Source organism: Sinocyclocheilus rhinocerous, unplaced genomic scaffold (assembly GCF_001515625.1).
Source record: "Sinocyclocheilus rhinocerous isolate Xijiao unplaced genomic scaffold, SAMN03320098_v1.1 scaffold8981, whole genome shotgun sequence".
Lineage (NCBI taxonomy): Eukaryota > Metazoa > Chordata > Actinopteri > Cypriniformes > Cyprinidae > Sinocyclocheilus > Sinocyclocheilus rhinocerous.
The window spans coordinates 94192-113983 of NW_015630980.1; the positions used below are offsets into that span (position 1 = coordinate 94192).

Sequence of the window (19792 nt, forward strand, 5' to 3'; positions counted from 1 at the left end):
TCTGGCTATATAAGCGGGCGTTCGCCACAGGATTCTCAGATTTCTTCTCCTTCAGCGACGACTACACTCTACTCTGATCCGAAGCCTGCTCGCCGTTGTCACGCCTTGACAGCTGGAACTGGGACCTCTCAGCTCGGCTGACCTGCTTCTCCGCCGCCTCAGCGACGCAGTAGTTCCGGTCCATTTCCCCTGCTGCCATCCGGCGATTCTAAAAGAGCTACTAAAAGAGCTTGGCGTTGTTGCAAATGCCGCGCCGTTACTGCGGTTCGTGCGGGTCTCACCTGCATGCCGATGACGGCCACACGGAGTGCGTTTCCTGCTTGGGGAAATCCCACGCGAAAGCTGTGCTCACGGGAACTGATTGTTCTCACTGCGAGAACTTCAGTCTTGCCTCTCTTCACTCGCGGATCACTTTCTTTTCAGAGAGCGACTCCACCCCTCGCGCCCTCCCGTTTTCTTCCTCCCAGGGACCTGTGAGGAAAAAACAGTGGGGCAGAGGACTCGAGTGTCCGGCTGCGATCGAGCTCACGTCGACCCAGATCCCGCGTGCCTCGCCCTCGCCCCAGAGAGAGAGTTCTCCCTTCCTCTTCTCCCAGTCTGACCAGCGTCCCTCTGCCGGAGCGAGCGATCTGGTCTCGTTTGGGAGAAGTGAGGACGAGCTGCCTGATGACAGCATGTCATTGACAGCCTCGTACGCAGAGGAGCTGTTGGGCTTGGTGACCGACCCCACCCCCTTGCCATCGTCCACGCCCAGCACCGCCAAAAACGGGATGGATGCCGAGCTTCTCCGTATCCTCTCGAAAGCAGTCGAAGAGCTGGGTTTAGAGTGGTCTCCACCAGAGGAGTCCTCTCGCAGCCGTCTGGATGAATGGTTCCTGTCGAGGCGACCGTCAGGACCCTCGTCAGCATTCCTTTCCATTCTTCCCGGAGGTCCATGACGAGCTCACCAGATCATGGCGCACTCCCTGTTCCACCCGCCTGCGTACTTCTACTTCATCCGCCCTCAATTCTATCTACGGCGCTGAAGAGAAGGGGTACGACAAGCTGCCTCCCCTGGACAAATCAGTGGCCACGCACCTCTGCCTGCCCATGGCTATCGGCTGGAGAGCAAAGGCCGCTCATCCGTCCAGGCCTTGTATAGGACCACTTCAGCTCTCGCTGGACACGCCTACACTTCAGCTGGACAGGTGGCTTCGGCACTTCATTCAATGGCGGTCCTCCAGGTTTTTCAGGCCAAGATCCTCGCATCCTCGGATGAGTCTGGCCTGGACCCCGTGACCCTCAGGGAGCTGAGGAGTGCAACCGACCTGGCTCTGCGCGCCACCAAGACCACCGCTCAGGCGATTGGGAGGTGGTTGGCCAGCCTTGTGGTGCTCGAGCGCCATTTATGGCTGACACTAACGGAAATCAAGGATGCGGATAAGGTCCCCTTCCTTGATGCTCTGGTCTCTCCCAAGGGTCTCTTTGGACTGGCGGTCGAAGGATTCGCCGAGCGCTTCACGGAGGCACAGAAATCGTCCCAAGCTATGCGACATTTCCTGCCAAAGCGCTCCAGCTCCGCTGCTACCTCTAGTCGCCCTAAGTCTACGCTGAAGCCAGCACCTGCCGCCCTCGCCATTCAGCTCGCTAAGGCTCAGCAGACGCGAGGAGGCTCCCGCTCGGCCAGACGCTACCCCCTTCCTAAGTGCCAGGGACCCGACCCAAGATTGCGTTGGACCCGGCGCCTCAGGTGTCTTCCTGATCTGCGGTACAGGAAGAGGATGGGGCCAGGTCTCGCTATGGCCGGACCGCCTCCCAAGCAGCCTCTCTCAGACCTCCTGACACCCCGTTCAACTCTGGGTACAGAAGAAAATGTGTTTGTTGCAAACAATGGGCCCGTTCAAGCACCCAAGCAATCAGCTACTGTTATAGCAGGGAAAAATAAAACATTTTCAAAAAGAGAGCAAATTTCCTCTTCCATTTCTCACGAGTATGCTACCCCCGTGCGGTACATAGCTCCGCTGCCGAGCCATTGGTTCGTTTTTTATACACTGCACGAACCAATGGCCGTGCAGTTTCACTGCGTGACTGAAAAAAGGCTTCAGTTCAGGAGAAAAAAGGCTTTTTCCCATAGCGTCTTAGCAGACGCAGTACTCGTTCCCGTATCTCAGGGAACCAAGGTTATTTTAGTAACCGAGTACGTTATATTACATTAGTGTGCATTTATGTAAAATGTAAAATATTAAAAATTATATATATATATATATATATATTAGGGCTGGGCAAGTTAACGCGTTATTATAGCGTTAACGCATTAAGTGATTAACGCCGACAAATATTTTATCGCGTTAACGCTGTTTTTTATTATTATGAAAGTCCGTTGCTCACTGGCTTTGAATTCACATACAGACAAACTCCAACCGAGCCATGGACGACTAAACGAACCATGCCCGAGCACGGCACAGAGCGATCACACTAGTCAAACGAACCGGGCTTTGGGGGTCAAGCGCTCAGGTTCAAAACGCCTAGTGTGAGTACACACTTATTCTCCCGCATCCCGCACACACAAGTGTCTATCCACCCACACCCGGACTCGCCCGGTGTTGTCCCGCTCCGCACTCTGTTGCGTTGGGTCCCGCGATAGTGCAGGTCTCTACTCGGAAGGAGCCTGTTATAATGTTATGATCGAGGCTCTGGACTCTGAGCTTTTAGTAACCGAGTACGTTATATTACATTAGTGTGCATTTATGTAAAATGTAAAATATTAAAAATTATATATATATATATATATATATTAGGGCTGGGCAAGTTAACGCGTTATTATAGCGTTAACGCATTAAGTGATTAACGCCGACAAATATTTTATCGCGTTAACGCTGTTTTTTATTATTATGAAAGTCCGTTGCTCACTGGCTTTGAATTCACATACAGACAAACCATGGGTCACAGGAGGGGAGGGTTGTTGATCAGTACTGGCTTGGGATGGGTGTCATCACGCGTCTCAACCAATGGGAGCGTTTGGGGAGGGCCTAAGACTGCAGCAGCACTCACCTGAATGCTCCCGATAGATTTACAAGAAATATTTTAACTGCCACTATGTAAAAGGAATACTGCTGTAAAAAAGCACCTTATTTGTTTAAAGTGTTTGCAAACCAAATATTATTGCACTTTTGCTCATATAGCAGTACTTTTAAATGAAAAACACTCTACTTTGCTTTGAATGCATTATTGAATTTTGTGCATAATGCGATTAATCTCGACAATCATGTGATTAATCATGTGATAATCAGACAATCATGTGATTAATCGCGATTAAAAATTTTAATTTTTGCCCAGCACTATATATATATATACACACACACATTTACATTGATTTTGTACAAATCAATGTCTACGCAAATGTATACACCATTCTGTAATTTAGATGTGTTGTTGAATATCAGAGCCATGTTGCATATAGTAACGCTGAGTGAATGCTCTCCACACATAGTATAAGTTCATCAAGTACTTTCACTTCAAATGCGCTAAATTCCAGCCTCAACCCATTCAGAAGTAGCAGTACTTACATAGAAACATATACATAGTAGCCAGAAAGAAATGCTAATTTTAAAGAAAAACGTCAGACGTACTTAGAGGCTTTTACATCTATATATTTGCATCTATATTTTGCATATATATATATATATATATATATATATACTTTTTATGTTTTATAGTTATACTTATATTATGAGAACATATTGTGCCATATCTAAAATTAAACTCAGTAATTATAGCATAAACTCCTACTCTGTGTGACTCACAGCCAATCGAATCCCCTATAAATAATTAAATGTCACTTTATTGCTATGAAACAGCCAGCTGACACACTGAAGTGATGATTGTATGTCTGTTTACATGATGCTGATTGTTCACGTGGAAATGGTTAATTCACACTTGTGCTGTATTTAAAAATTACTCTGGATGAGTACACATTTATGTCTGCAGAGCTGATGAAGAGCTTGATGAATGATCCTTTTAGAATGCAGTTTGTGTCATGAATGGAAGTACAGGCACCTGTGATGAGAATGACAAGAGAATGAACATTGTAGCACAAGCACACCACTGTAGCTTCATATATAGCACCTTTGATATTATAGGAGATCCCACTTTCCCTTTTCTTGCCCTTATGTCACAGAGATGTTTGGTCTTAACAAGATCAGTCCAGCGTGATCAGCAGAAGCCGCTCAGTTGATCATGACAGAAAGAAGTGCTGAAATTGAAAATGTTAGCTGAGAGAACAGCAACTCGGATGGCCGCTGCTGTCGAGGAAGTTGATGGTAACAAACCGCTGTCACGCCAGTTGAAGCAGAAATGCAAGCTGTAATGGTACTAAAAGACAAGCAAGTTATAAGCCTTAAGGCCTCGCTTGACACTGTTGTCACTTCCTGAATCTCCCAAAGTGGCCACTGATTGACAGAATGTCTGTATTGAACTGGCCCAGACTGACACCATGAATACCCCTTTTGTTTTACTGCAAAGAGAACCAGCCCACATTTCAATGCCACTTAATTAAAGTTGACTAGTTATTTAATATAAACAAATACAATTAGCAGATAACACGATATTTGTGAATAAAATATTGAATATCAGACTGACTGGGAAAGAAGTCCGTCAGCTGAAGGCACATTGACATTCATTGGACACTTATTGTAGACCAGTTTGTTATAACAGGAGTTGTTTAGTTTTGTTGCCACATCGTTGATGTTTTGAGGTCATTATCACTGATGTTATTGGTTCCTGGTTTGAGGCCTGTGGGTTTAATGGACCAATTCAAAACCAGTTTTTGCTAAGAACCTTTTCTTTGGTGAAAATGTGCCAGCGTACCCTTTCAGGATTTTGTGCAAGATCCTATCACACCACAGAAACCTGTTCCCCTAGTGTGTTATAAAGATGTCTTGTTCTAGAGAATTAAAGAGCATTTCTTAAACAGTTAGCATTATGCTAAGCTAGTAGATGTTAGATTGCTAACCAAAGGCCAACTGAAAACAAAACATAAATGTTTAATCCCAACATTCTTAGATTGCGTAATATAATTTAATATGTGATATGTAATGTAAAACACATGAATTAATATACCCTACCATTTTAAAGTTTGGGATGAAAAAAAAAAAATGTTTAAATATTTTTGAAAGAAGTCTCTTGTGCTCACCAAGGCTCCAATATACAATATAGAATATACAATTGCAAATACAACAACAATAGTAATACTGTGAAATATTATTACAATTTAAAATAACTTTTTTGTTGTCATATATTTTGAAATGTAATTTATGCCATCACTCCATCTTCAGTGTTGCGCTTGACCCTTCAGAAATAATTATATAATTTTAATTCAGTGCTCAAGAAACATTTCTTATTATAATTAATTTGGAAAACTATTGTGATGCTTAATATTTTTGTGGAAACTGTGATTTTTTTTTCATTATTATTTGATTAACAGAAAGTTTAAAAGTACAGCATTTATTTGAAATGGAGATTTGTTTAACATTATAAATGTATTTACTGTCACTTTTGATTAAAGTAATGCCTCCTTGCTGAAGAAAAGTTTATACCTTTAAAAAAATTAAATAAATAATAATAATAATAATAATAATAATAATAACAATAATAATAATAAAAGGTAGTGTATTTTCATGGTAAAGAATACATTCATTATAAAGCAATTTTCTATCATTTCTAATCCAGGCAAGAGCTCATAAAAAATTGGGGGGGGGCAATATTGGCATAGGCTTTTGTCCCATCAATGACTATCCAATGGCTATAATGCATTTCAATGTTTTATATTTTATATGTTTTATATATATATATATATATATTGCTGCAGGTGTTCATTGTTCTCTCTTTAAACTCGTGTTTGACAGCAGTGCCACGGTCTAGTTTCAGGAAGAATAACATGAGGTTAACAGAGTCCACCTTTCAAGCTCAAGCTTTTAGTTTACCTGAAATGGTGCAGGAACAGGACTTGAAGTCCCCATCTTCTGGCAGTGCTTTCACATGCAGTAATTATAATGCTCGATGTGCTAATTCTGAAACAATGCTTTTAGAGCCAACCATGAAATCAACTTCTCTAGTATCTGACTCATTAGTGTTGCCCAAGAACACAATGTACTCTCGAGAGATAAAATGAATAGGTTAAAAGGAGATAGGTCAACACAATAAAAAGGTAGAATAGTTGGAAAAAAAGACCACTTTTAGAATTGTATTGCTCAAAAAAAAAATGCTCTCTTTCACTTCCAACAACGTCCAGTCTCTTTAGAAATATGAACAGTGTGGACTGAAGTTTGACGTCATTTGACGTCGGTACTGTAGTCTCTTGGTTGCTGAGAACATGACGGGAAGGGAAGATGGAAAAAAAAGATGTGAAGAAAGAGAGAATATGACATTTGGGAAGCAGAGAGGTAGATAGGGAGAAAGGAAGATGGAAAATAGCCGTGGGGCTCCTCTTTGTGCAACCCAAATTGAAGAGAGAAACTGCTTTTGAGAGATGCTTAAATCCACAATCTGCCGCATCTAAGTGTTTACATACATTTAGCAGAATACAGAGACGTGGGAGTAAACTGGTTTAGTTATCTCTAAAGCTAAATTGATTCATATTTGTTTTAACATTTTGACTCATATTCTTCCATTCTCTACAGGCAGAAGAGTGTTCGTTCAAAAAAGCAAGGACATATAAATCGAACTAATTCATGCTTCACAATGTAAAGCACAAAAACGCTACATGCAAAGAAACTCCCAGTTCCTTTTGTATTAATGCTGAACCTGCTAAAGACTGAATGCGTGTCTGTACACACATGAGGCGTTTTATCAGAGGCCTGTTATAAAGAATTTTGATGAGAAAAGAACTAAACAAATATGCTGAAATATAAGATGAAAAAGAGTGTAAATCATTGGGATCAGTAAGGTTTTTTTTTTTTTTGGACAGTTGATTAGACCTTTTCCAATTTCAAATAAATCCTGAAAAAATTTATTAGTTCACATAAAAATATTAAGCAGCACAACTGTTTTCAGCATTGATCCCATTTCCATGAACTCAGTATGGTTTACAGTGAAAAATAATCAGAGAAAACAATCGTTCATAATATAAATCTGCTGTTAAACAATTATATATTTGCATGAACATGACAAACTCTCTTTTTCTCTGTCCCTCAGGATGGCATGGGAACTCTCCGCGTAACCAAAGAGGGCATCAGATTAGAGGGAGTGTCTGAGTTCCTCCTTCCACTTTATGTGAAAGAGATCAACTCCAGAAGGGTAAGAAGTTCTGTCTCATTTTCCAAACCTATGCAATGGGCAGGCACCAACCGATGGCACAGAAGTAATGGTGTAAAGAACTGCTGTTTGGTTAAATGCAGCCAGTTATTTTTGCTTCTCATTTGCAGTTTGTCAAGCTATAGATGATAAAAATTAAGGACATTTATACTACTGTACTACTCTCCATCAAATGCCAGCACACGCAGCATGCTGACAGAAAGTGTAAATTGGCATGGTTTCAGACCATGGTCTGTCATCACAGGTACCAGCTGTGATGCTGGAGTGAGTGTGCAGGGGATTCTAGCTTGAACTCTTGATATATGCGACAGGGCTGAGTGTAGATCACTAAGATGAATAGAGCAAGCACACAGGCACATATTCTTTGTCAAGCACAAATGCAGAGAAGTACACAGGGTCAGGTGCTTCCCTAAACTCCCACTGTACACATGCTTCATGTTCCGGTTCATTTGTATTCGGCCTCTGTTGACCTTTAGCATCCATCCATCCATCCATCATTCTGTGGAGGGAGTTTGCAATATTACTTTTATGTTGTGTATAGGGCTGCACGATAAATCCCCCTTGCTGAAGAAACCCAGGAAATGCCTATCGCTGCAGCTGAATAAACAGAAGATTCAACTGCTTTCATTGATTCAACTTGACTATTAAACTCACGACTACGGCAATATACGGTTTATCGGAGTTATTATTATTATCATTTTTTTTTATTAAAATAAAGTATATTTATAATGCAATGCCTTTATCACTGCTTAAATACTATGAAATATGTTGCGTGCCTTATTCTGTGTAAGAAGCCACATCATCTCACAGAAGGATTTATTTCAAACACTCGACTGACGTTATGAAGTGAGTTTGGAGTAAAAATATGTTATTAAATGTGGTATTTATTAACCTGCTAGCAGCGCTTCAGTTTGCAGATGTTCATTCACTGTTCTGCTTCAGCTCATGCAGCTCAAGCAGGTCAATCCCTGACATTACTGACTATGATTGATATATCTAGATATATCATATTGTTTTTAGATTTTTCTTCTTCAGTGTTGTGCATTGTTAACAGTACATTGTTAATATTCTGCGCTGTTATGTTTTTCCCATCATGTATTCGTCAACGGTATGTTGTAACTTACATCTTCGTAACTGACAAAGAAGACCTGTTTTAGCAAACATATTTAAAACACTAACAGCCAATCTGTTTTTCAGCAACCCTGCTGCTTTGGATTATTAGGTAGTCTAACAGTATCCAAAACATGGTAAAACATCTATGCTAGTCCTTTCAGCACTATTGGTAATTGGAGCACTAGTGCAACTCAACTTAATAGATGTGTAGCAGTCTGTATACTTTAGTCTATACGGATACACTGTGCAGAAACAATGGCCGCTAAGCCTGCTTGGAGTGCACATTAATTAATAATGATAAACCCCTTTACCACTGTTCAGATACACTTATAAAGAAGCCTTGTCCTTGAGCCAATAAATCAAAGTGCCTAATGTGTTAGCCACAGTGATTAGCATTAAAGAACACAAACAAAGCAGTGGCTTGCTGCTAGCTCGCTGATGGTACTCCTGATTAGCCTCAATAATCACCAACGCACATCAAAGCCTGTCAGGGGGGCTTTTGCGTTTCCCCTCAGCACCCCACCGAGATGACAGCACAGCAAATCCCAACACACTCTCACAGCAACACGGCGGCCATTTTGGATTGTTCGCCTCAGATGACTGTGAGGGTGCGACATTGCAAATTACAATTAATCCACCTAGTGTAGAAAACCGGAAGCTTGGGGTCGGGGGGACGAGACATGGTGGTCTTGGTCTGGGAGGAGAGCCTTGAGCTGTAAAGCTGAATACTGCAGACAAGCTGTTTTGGCGTCTCCTACAAAGAGGGATTGTACCATGGCTAGGATTCACATCCTGCTTCTGTAGGGCCACCAATGATGTGTGACACGGGCACTCATGAAAGAGAGACCAAAAAGGAAACATATGAAAGGAAAGGTGCTAGAGAAGGATGAATAAAGAGGCATAACATAAGGGGCAGCAGGTGAAGTGACAGGGTGTAGCCACCAAGTTTGACAAGTAAAAAAAGACCTGAAACCTGAAAGTTACAACTCTAAATCCAGCAAAAAAGGAAAGGGATTTTAAAAATAGCAATTAAAAAAATGGTAATTTACTAAAAATGGGTGATAGCTTGAAAATGCTCTTATCTACCAAGCAAACTGATTTTATTTATTTTTTCATTGTTGGCTGACAAATAACCCGAATAATAATTTAAATTTGAATAGGACTTCAAATAGCTGCCTGCTGCGATTCAGATTTTTATTTTTCTTGACCCTGTCTTGAGGAAATAGGAAGACTGACATATTAATAATCATATGCTTCACTTTATAGTACACACATGTAAGGGGATATCTTATGCTATTGTTCAAGGGTCTCAAAATGTCTTTATGATCAGATTATGATTTTTGGCTTATGTTATATTCCTGGTTGGCCATGTGATGATGTCTGTTTTCTATTTAATATATTTTATAATGCAATTTATTCATGTAATGGATACATTTTCAGCAGCCATTACTCTAGTCGTCTTTGTCACATGATCCTTCAGAAATAATTCCAATATGCTGATTTGGGAACATTTATAATAATAATAATAATAATAATAATAATAATAATAGGAAGATCAAAAGAACAGCACTTATTTGAAATAGATACCTAACATTATACTTTATTACACTCTTATACTCTACTCTAACATTATATTCTATAACATTATTTACTGTCACTTTTGATTGATTTAATGAATCCTTGGGTGAACAAATGTAATAATTTCTTTCACAGAAAAACTAAATAACTTGACTACTGACTGACCTCAAAGTTTTGAATGGTAGTGTATCTAATGCCATTTTATATTTAGCCGTGTATTCCATCACTTACAGTTTCGTTTATTTTGCAAAATCAGTTTAGTTCATGAGCTGAAATTATTACGCTGATGCACGCAAAGCTGTTTCCTTGTTTTTCAACAAGATTCAGGGCAGGAAACAGGATGTACACGTACAGGATAAAGCAACATCTCTTGCCATTAGTGGTAAAGTCACAGCAACTCTGTGCTAATTTAAGGATGTCTTTTCAGCATATATCCCTTTGTGCTTTGGATAAAAAGCTGATATAGTCAGGTTACAGTGGTAATGTCATTGCCTAGGACAAGCTAATTCATTAAAGGCCCGACGTATGTGTGTGTTTGCATGTTTATAAGTTCATGCACACCTGGTGACTAATGACCAAGGTCTTCCGCATGTTTTATGAGTGTCTCTTTTAGGTTATAAGCATACGTCACGATAGGCATAAAAAGGCAAAAGTTTATTTTTGTCTCCCTACCTTCTGTCTCTTGTGAATGTTGCATAACCATTCTCTCACATGCTCTCTTTCATATGCATTATCTATCATTCCTTCTCTCTCTCTCGCTCTTTCTCTATAGTACTCCCTTGTGGCCTTGTTGCAAGAATGCCTGTATTGGGAGTTGCTAAAATGAGACAAAAGTTTCCTGTTGTAGGCATTATTTCCACACTCTGTATGATGTAGGAAGAATATGATGTTTTCTCTCATTCTCCTCCCCTTAGTAAAATCTGCTTTTATTTCATCCTTAAACAAATGTTGAGACAAGAAAAAAAATATCTAGTTGATTCTCTAGGAAATGTTGTAAATCCGATTGTATGAATGATTGTAAATCCCTCCTCAGGAGTCTAAACACAATCCACATACACATAGGGTAGAGCTGCTCACTTTTTTGCTGATCATTGGAGAATGAGAGGAATTGAAAATGCAGCAAGTGCACAACAGAGAGCTAACATATCCACTACAGTCTGCAAGTTGCAATTTCTCTCATGCCTCAGAAAACTTATTTTATATATAATTTTATATAATGTACAAGTTCTATTATCAAATAAATGTTGTCCTTTTGAACATTATATTCATCAGTGAATCCTGGGGGAAATAAATAAATAAATACATTAAACAAAACAACAACAACAACAATAAATAAATAAATAAATAAATATCCCAGATTCCACAAAAAATATTACACAGCACAGTTTTCGATTATGATAATAATGAGAATTTCCTGAGCCCTAAATGATTTATTTGAACAGTTCATTTTAAATTATAATATTATTTCTTAATATTACTATTTTTTACTGAATGTTTAATAAAATTTGATCTGATTTGAGCAGTCTGATCTGATCTGATTGCACAATGTGCATTTTTTTTATTTCTAAACTTCACACTGTATTCATTAATGTTATTTATATTACAATATATAAAAAAATGCTTTATCAAATATGTATCCATTATTTAGTGGAATTTGTTATTCAGTTTCAGGCAGATCCCTGCTATTAGTATTGTATCGTGAGAAAAAAAAAAAGTATTATATAATTGTATATTGTGAGGACTTATGCAATTTGAGATTGTGCATTATAAGAAATTATCATTCATGTTTTCATAACCGCTGGTCAAATTCAAAAACAAAACTAAAATTAAATCATCTTTGAGAGCAAGGGGGCCCCCTGGTGTTTCGGGGGCCCTACGCAGCTTGCGTATTTTGCATATAGGGAAGATCGGCTCTGGGTACGAGAGAAAAACAGAAAAGTAGCTTGATGGCATACAGACGTTGAAACAGGGCAATTCAAGAGTCACACCTTTAGTGAATAGAAGTCATCCATCCCAAACACTGAATGTATCTGCAATCATAGAACAAGGGATTCACAAGTATTGGCCAGTGTAATATTTTATTCAGGGGGGTTGGGAGTGTGCTGGAATGGCCCATGTAAAAATAGGTTCCCATTAACATTTAACAACATTTCAGGATGATAAAACATGGGGACTGTTCAGACCTTCAGGAACTGCGAATGACGGAGAATATTAATTATTCTCGCTGCGCTCTCTCTCAGATGCACAACAATTCTCAAAAGCCTCGTAGGTACAGGTTACCTCTGCAATTACCTCTCATCTCCTAGCAATGTCATCCCACCTCTCTTTTTGATTGGCTCGATGAACAAGTCTCACATGCTGTGTGACTGGACAACTCCACGTTTATACCTCTCCTGAGCTGTGATTGGTTAGACATAACCCAACATCTAAGCACAAGGCAGATGTGTCATCAGAGAGCAGCAGGCATAACGAAGAGTGATAGTTTCTTTATTTATATTAGTGTCGCACAATCTGTTCTGTCATAGCACATTATTATAGTTTTTGCGTACAGGAGGGGTGGGCACCATGTTACAAGGGCATGTGATAGCAACATGATGCTATTTGACAGATGCAGAGGTGACATCAACTGCTAATGACATGTAATATAACTCACAGTGAGTTTCTGCAGCAGTGCAGTCATATGACTTCAAATGTCTTGCATGGACTTGTTACATTAAAGCCCATGATATGTGATTGTTATATTTTATGTGAGTGGAAAATATGTCCACTACCATTGAAAAGTATGGAGTCAGTAATTTTTATTTTATTTGATTTTATTTTATTTGATTTTTTTTATAGAAATTCATGCTTTTAATCAGCAAGGATGTGTAAAATGTAGCAAGACTGACAGAGTTTAAATACATATTTGGTTTAATTATCAAGAATTATATTTCAAATTCAAATAAATGCTGTTTTTGAATTCTATTCATAAAAGAAAAAAATATCAGCATATCTGCTTTCAAAATTTATAATAATAAGAATAGCAACAAATCAGCATATTATAATAATTTCTTTTTTGTAATACCATTTTACATTCAGTGGAATTTGTTATTCAGCTTCAGGCAGATCCCTGCTATTAGTATTGTATCGTGAGAAAAAAAAATGTATTATATAATTGTATATTGTGAGGACTTATGCAATTTGAGATTGTTAAACCTGTGCTTAAACCTGTGTGGAGTGGGGTATATGAGTGGTTATGAACGAATGAATGAAACACATTTGTCATTGTTTCACGTCGTCTCGAATCGCGCTCGCGGAAAGCGCTTGAGAAACAGTGTCTCTTCCACGGCTCGTTATGCTTTCAACTCGTTTTTTTTTAGTCTAGAGCAAGACTGTACGACATTCACATTACATGATTTGACTGCTTTTTACGTAGAAAGGGCGACAGCGCACTGCATTATAAGAAATTATCATTCATGTTTTCATAACCGCTGGTCAAATTCAAAAACAAAACTAAAATTAAATCATCTTTGAGAGCAAATTTATAATAATAAGAATAGCAACAAATCAGCATATTATAATAATTTCTTTTTTGTAATACCATTTTACAATATTACTATTTTGTACTTTGTATTTTTGATCAAATGTGAACATGAAATCAATCAAAGCACATATTATTATTCATACTGTTACTATATATGACTTCAAATGTTCAATGTGGACTTAAAAGCCCTCAATGCATAATTGTTATGACAGCGTTCATGTGAATTAGCAAATTATCATTTGATGGAACATCACCAAATAGGTTTGTGTTTACCTGAAGTATTTTGGGCCTTAGCTAATTGGGGTCACTGTCTCCATAACAATGAACCGCAGTTAATTAAGCAAATAAATACAAACACTATCTGCATCTTAACATCTCACGTTTCCAGCGCATTTGGCACATTTCTACCAGTCGCCATTTCAGACATCAAATACCTCGTCTCGTCTGCCGCTACACGGTGACATGGCCGTTTACACCGACCTGGGATCAACTCTACCCCTCTCGATTAATGAAATTAATTAAAAACAGACATGGTTTTAATTAATGCTACACATTGACATTACACAGGCTAGTGGGCCATTTTAGCTTTGATCCTCATCGGCGACTAATGACATTTAGCTGAGGGCTATGTAGCATGTGTAAAAGGGCAGACTAGCCATTGGGTGTTTAGCTAGCAGGGCCCAGGGTACAACCTGGACTGCGGAGGTAAATGTTAGAGGTGATAAGAGCATGTCACAGCGACTGAGGAGAAATGAAGTCTGGACAGAAAATCCCGGAGACTGCTAACAACGATAAATTCAAATAATCTTTCATTTTTAGATTTAGAAAGTGATGCACAATCTTTGCTGGAGATTTGCTTCCCTTCTTTTCTCAGGGCAAAAAGGGAAAATTACTGCTTTATTGAGATAAACTGTTCTTTTATGTCTCTGAGAACACTTTGGAGTAAGTTTAAAAAAAAAAAAAAAAAGGTAGTGTTTGGTAGAAATGCTATCTTATCTAAGCTGCTCCATATATTCTGAGAAACGGCATGTTTAAAGTTGTCAATAAAATATGTATTTACATGCTTATTGAGCACATTCATTCAGCAATGAGCATCTTTCCTCGACTTTGTGAAGACAGTATATGAAGCTAGAATGAGAAGCTGTGAAATATGAAGTGTTAAACATTTCAAACAGTTATTTTCTGTATTGTTGTTTCATTATGATGCGTGTTTCATTAAGTAAGTGGCGTCCTTTTTATTTATTTATTTATTTTTTGATATATTTTATTCCTGTTTTCAGTGTCACATGATCCTTAAGAAATCATTCTGGTTTGCTGCTCAAGAAACATTTATTATTATCATTATCAATGTTAAAAACAGATGTGCTGCTTAATATGTTTATTTTATTTTATTTTATTATTATTATAATTTTTTTTTTTTTAGTTTCTTATTTTAATTTCTGGATTCTTTAATGAATAGACAGTTAAAAATAACATTATTTATATATTTATTTATTTACATACTGAATAAAAATCTTTCTGACCCCAAATCAATAGTGTACATTCTGATGAACAAATATTATGCTACGATGGTGTGACTGCACCAGTTGCACCCCCCCTAAGGATGGCCCTGTCGATAATTGTGATATAATATGCATGACTAGGAACAAATGAAAAGGCTCATTTTAAGTTTTCTCTTCCCATGATACATTTCTCTATCCATATATTGCTTGCTCATCCCAATTTTATATTCCTATACTGTAACGTTATTGTGCTTGCTCTACCATTATAGATGAGCCTCCAGATCTCCACATGAGGATCATAAAACATCAAAATAGCGGTGCATGGTTTCTATAGATCATTTCCTGCACAGAAAAACTTAGAAGATCAAAAGATTTTATATGGACTACTCATTCTGGCATCCTGGTATCAATAGTGAGGCAGTAAAATGAAGATCAATAGGGGAAGATAAGCAGTATTAAAGAGGAGGAGTTTGATCAGTACTACAGTGACAAATAGTCCCTCTGGTGTGCCCACACTGGGAAGATCTAGCTGAGAGCGTAAGAAATACTCTTGGGAGAGTGATGCATTATTTTATGTTGCCGTAAAGCCACGCAGTGGCTTGAATCTATAAAAAGCTTGCTCATAAATAACAGGAGTGTGGGCCTGAAAGATGACAAGATGGATGTGTATATGAATGTGCATGAAGGTGCATGCATTGTCATTGAATATATTTAGGTTAACACTAGGTGTATGTAGTTCTATTTATATGCATATGATGAAACTGCATAAACTAGTCCTTTGTAAATACAGTGCGTTTAGATTAAACTGCAATGCATTTAGAGTTTTGAGAGTCTTAAAGGAGTAGATTTCTATCTTTTTTTCCTCTCAATAGCTGTTTTTTCTGCTTCTGTGGTTGTGCAATGTTGACTTTCATGAATGCAGCCGGAATACATGCAGTCAACTGTAATGCCTCACACAACCTGCTGTAAACCGGAATGCGGTTTGTTAACATTTGTTAATTAACATTAAACTGTATTTCTAAATTCTTCAAAAAGCTTCTCATTTTTTTAAGTTTTACCCAATGTTAACAAAAACCTAGCTGTAAAGGTGTTAGCAAAACTGAAATAGTAACTCATGCTTGAATTGGATCTGTAAAGTCAGTCAGTGATAAAACATTATATAACCTTGATAAAACATCACAAATGTATTTTTTTTCACCTGCACAACAGAATAACTTGAACTCATTCTATATGGTTTTAGACATTTAAGAGAACATGAATGAAATTGCACTTACTCTTTTACTCTTAGCTTAGCTTAGTGAATATTTAGTGAATAATTTAAATCGTAGGTCTGTTCCTCACATAAAACTGATATGCATTTAGAAGACTATAGAGAATATAATATAATGCATGGGCTATTTTTATCAATTATTTTGATGATTTGTGTCCTTTTTGAAGCTTCAAAGCTCTAGTTCTCATTAATTAAAATTGAACGGAAAGAAACAACAAATACACTCTTCAAAATTTCTCCTTTTGTGTTCCACAGAAGAAACAAGTCAAAGAAAGGGTTTAGAATGACATGAGGGTGGTTAAATGATGACATAATTTTCATCTTTGGCTTAGCTATTGCTTTAATAAGATGTAGACCCAGAGATCAAGAGATTCAACATACAATGTTAAACAGCAGTGCATGTCAAACTGTCATTTTAAACTTGCCTCTCATTCAGAAACAGGCTTTCTATTATACTTTATATATAACATAAAACTTGTATTGACAGTGCTGTCACATGTCTGATGTAGTTTAGCTCATCTTTAAAACATGAAGTTCACCGTCTTGTAAGCCAATTTCTATATGACTGTGTTTTTCTATATCGTGTGTGAATTTGACTTACAGGCTGGTTATGGAATCAGTGTAGAAACGTTTAGCATGTTGAGATGAACAGTCAGCAGAGAACGACTGAACTAGTGTCACTTGAAAAAAGCTCATCTAACTCAAAGAATGATCACTTACTCTTGTTGAAAAATTGAGAAAATATGATAGTTGTGTGAATGATGTATCCATGAATAGGCATTTTTCAGCAATATTATTATTTCATTTGTCTACAGGTTGGCTTTGTCAGCATTTTATTTTGTTAATTGCTCTTAGAACAGGTTGGCTAGTTGAGCTTAAACTGCCAACAAACCCCAGGATTAGACTGACTCGCTAATCAATAACCTATTACCAATCAGACAAGACTTTCTCTCCGGTTTCTTTCTACTTTCTCGTGTTGAGCATGCAAGTGTGTGCCTGTGCAACCAAGCCTAGCGAGGTTTGGCCCTTGAAGACAGAATAATTTACACACAACAATCTGTTGTGTGCACGAAAATCACATTGGTTATATTGATTTATGGAAGCCACAAAATAAAACTTTATGTAAAGGATAGCATCAAATAAATCCTCTACGATGGTCATTTTTACCATAAAATAGCCAACTTTACAAAGTTGCATCAAATAAATCTGCTGCAATGTTTGTTTCATCGAAACTTCATAAATGCTTTTGCTAGAGTGTCTTGGAAATCATTCTCAGGGCAGGACATTACAGACTGGCACTAATCATAAGGCTGGAATTTAATGCTTAATTCTCAGATTTCTGACTCTGGATGGCAACCAATCATATTCCACTCCGCCCAAGGCCACTGTGAGATTGGATGGTATCCAGACATCAGTGCAGGGCATTTGTCAGCTGGGATCAGCAGTACTTTGTGAGTGTGAGCAGTATGATATGTTAGTATAATCTCATTCCTCACAGTGTAAAGTGTTTGCCGGTATAAGCATATGTGTGTATGTGAGCAAAGAAGTGATCATATGTATGCAAACTGGGTTCCAAGTCATTTTAAGTTATATTAAGCAATATTTTATTCATAAATAATAAAGCAGGGGGGAAATTTATATTTTTAAGACAATATACTTGTATATTAAATAAGATATTTTTACATGAGAAGCATGTTTCATGCATTCATTGAAAAAGTTTTAATATTTATATTATATTATTATTAATATAAATATTTTCTGGCTTTATTATTGTTAGGGCTGGCAAGGGGGCTTTTATATATATCAAAAGTGTTTTTGTTTTTTTCTGCATCTGTGGTTGTGCAATGTTAACTTTCGTGAATGCACATGGTATTTTAAAATTGTATATATCCTATTATATTTTTTTTATATCCAAATACCTAAATTAGAAACTTTCTATACCCACTGTAAAAAAAAAAAAAAAGATAAATAATAAGTAGTACAAAGTAGTACATAAAACAATGATTTAATGGAGTATGTTTTACAAGAAAATATTTCAGTCTTTCTACTTCAAAATTGCACATTTATTTCAGTGTGTTCAATTTTGAGAGAAAATTGTTTCTACACCATTTTTTTTTCAGTGTAATAATTGTATTTATTTATTTAAATCATAAACAGGTACCCTTGCTAGGGAGATTTCTTTAGAAATTGCACTGAACAGAATGTCTCTGCACATTTCTCTGGTATATAAAAAATAATGTATTTTAAAATCAGAAAAAAAATAAAAAATTACACTTCGCCTTTAAGCCTTGAGCTGTGAAGTTATTTGGTCTTGCTCTCTGAAAGACCACCTGAACCTCCATGGTGCTTAGCTCTGTAAGAGGCACAAAGACTTACCCTGAGAGTCTTTCCTAAGACGTGCCGTCATAAAAGCAAAAATGTGGTCTTAAGCTTTATCCCCCCTTAGGGTGAAGGAACATACATTCATTCTCTGCTATTTTATAGTATCATAAATGGAACCTTGTTAGCTTTATTCCACTGGGAGATAGATTGGTTTGTCATTTCTTGCATCGCCCCATCTATAGCAAAGGTTTCGTTTCCACCTCTTGGGCTAGATTAATGAAATAGCTATTTCCTAAAAGGCTTTTCCTGTAGTGGTAATGTTAAAATAAATCTTATGGAGAAAATGTACAGTAGTTTGGGGTCAGTATTTTATTTTTTCGTACTTTTATTCAGCAAAGATGTATTAAATTGATCAAAAGTGACCATTTAATAATTAATATTATTGGAATATTATTTTTTAGAAAAAATATTCTTGTTATTTTTCTTAAATCACAGCCTTTTGTGCTTTTATAATCTCACTATGCCACAATTTTATTTTAATTTGATTAACTGTGCAGCCCTACTAACCTAAAATTGTGTTTGATTGTATGGTATGAGAAGCAATAGTGTCGTGTCAATGTCTCATTACATTACTGAGAAAAGACATAATAGGGTGTTTGACGTTTGAAATGCCTCTCTCTGATGCAATTTAAGTCAGGTTGTTAGACAGTACTTTAAAAGTCTGACATTTCACTCCTACTCGTGATGAGAGATTCCTCAGTTAATTCCTCCTCTACTCCAGAAGGAGACAAGTGTGAATGCTTTTATCCTGAACTTACTCTTGCATCATCTGTTTTGCCTGCCTGTGTGCCATCAGCAATGTTCTCTGGCTGGCTTCTTCTTCCCATCCATGTATCTGCTATGTTCATGATGCTGAATGTCTGCTGGTATTTTAACCAGAGCAAAACAACGGAGGAATCATTTCTGTACTTCTCAAAATTTGACAAAAAAAACAAAACCTTAAAACCAGCCTCATAGAGGGTTTTCACACAGATTATTTGGCATTAATAATTTAATGGATAAAAAAGTAACAGAATGAAAGTTCTGTAGTCAATTACACACCCTCATATTATTCCAAACCTGTATGACTTGATTTAATCTGTGAAATGCAAAATAATATATATATATATATATATATATATATATATATATATA

General features: G+C 37.4%; 1 protein-coding gene across 1 annotated transcript in view; it reads left to right on the forward strand.

Annotated features, from left to right (window-relative positions):
- LOC107740839 (zeta-sarcoglycan-like) overlaps positions 1–19792 on the forward strand; it is a 63461-nt gene that overhangs the window by 14255 nt on the left and 29414 nt on the right. The window contains exon 2 of the mRNA XM_016553364.1: positions 7171–7272. Coding sequence (XP_016408850.1) covers positions 7171–7272 — 102 coding nt within the window. The remainder of the gene's footprint in view (positions 1–7170; positions 7273–19792) is intronic.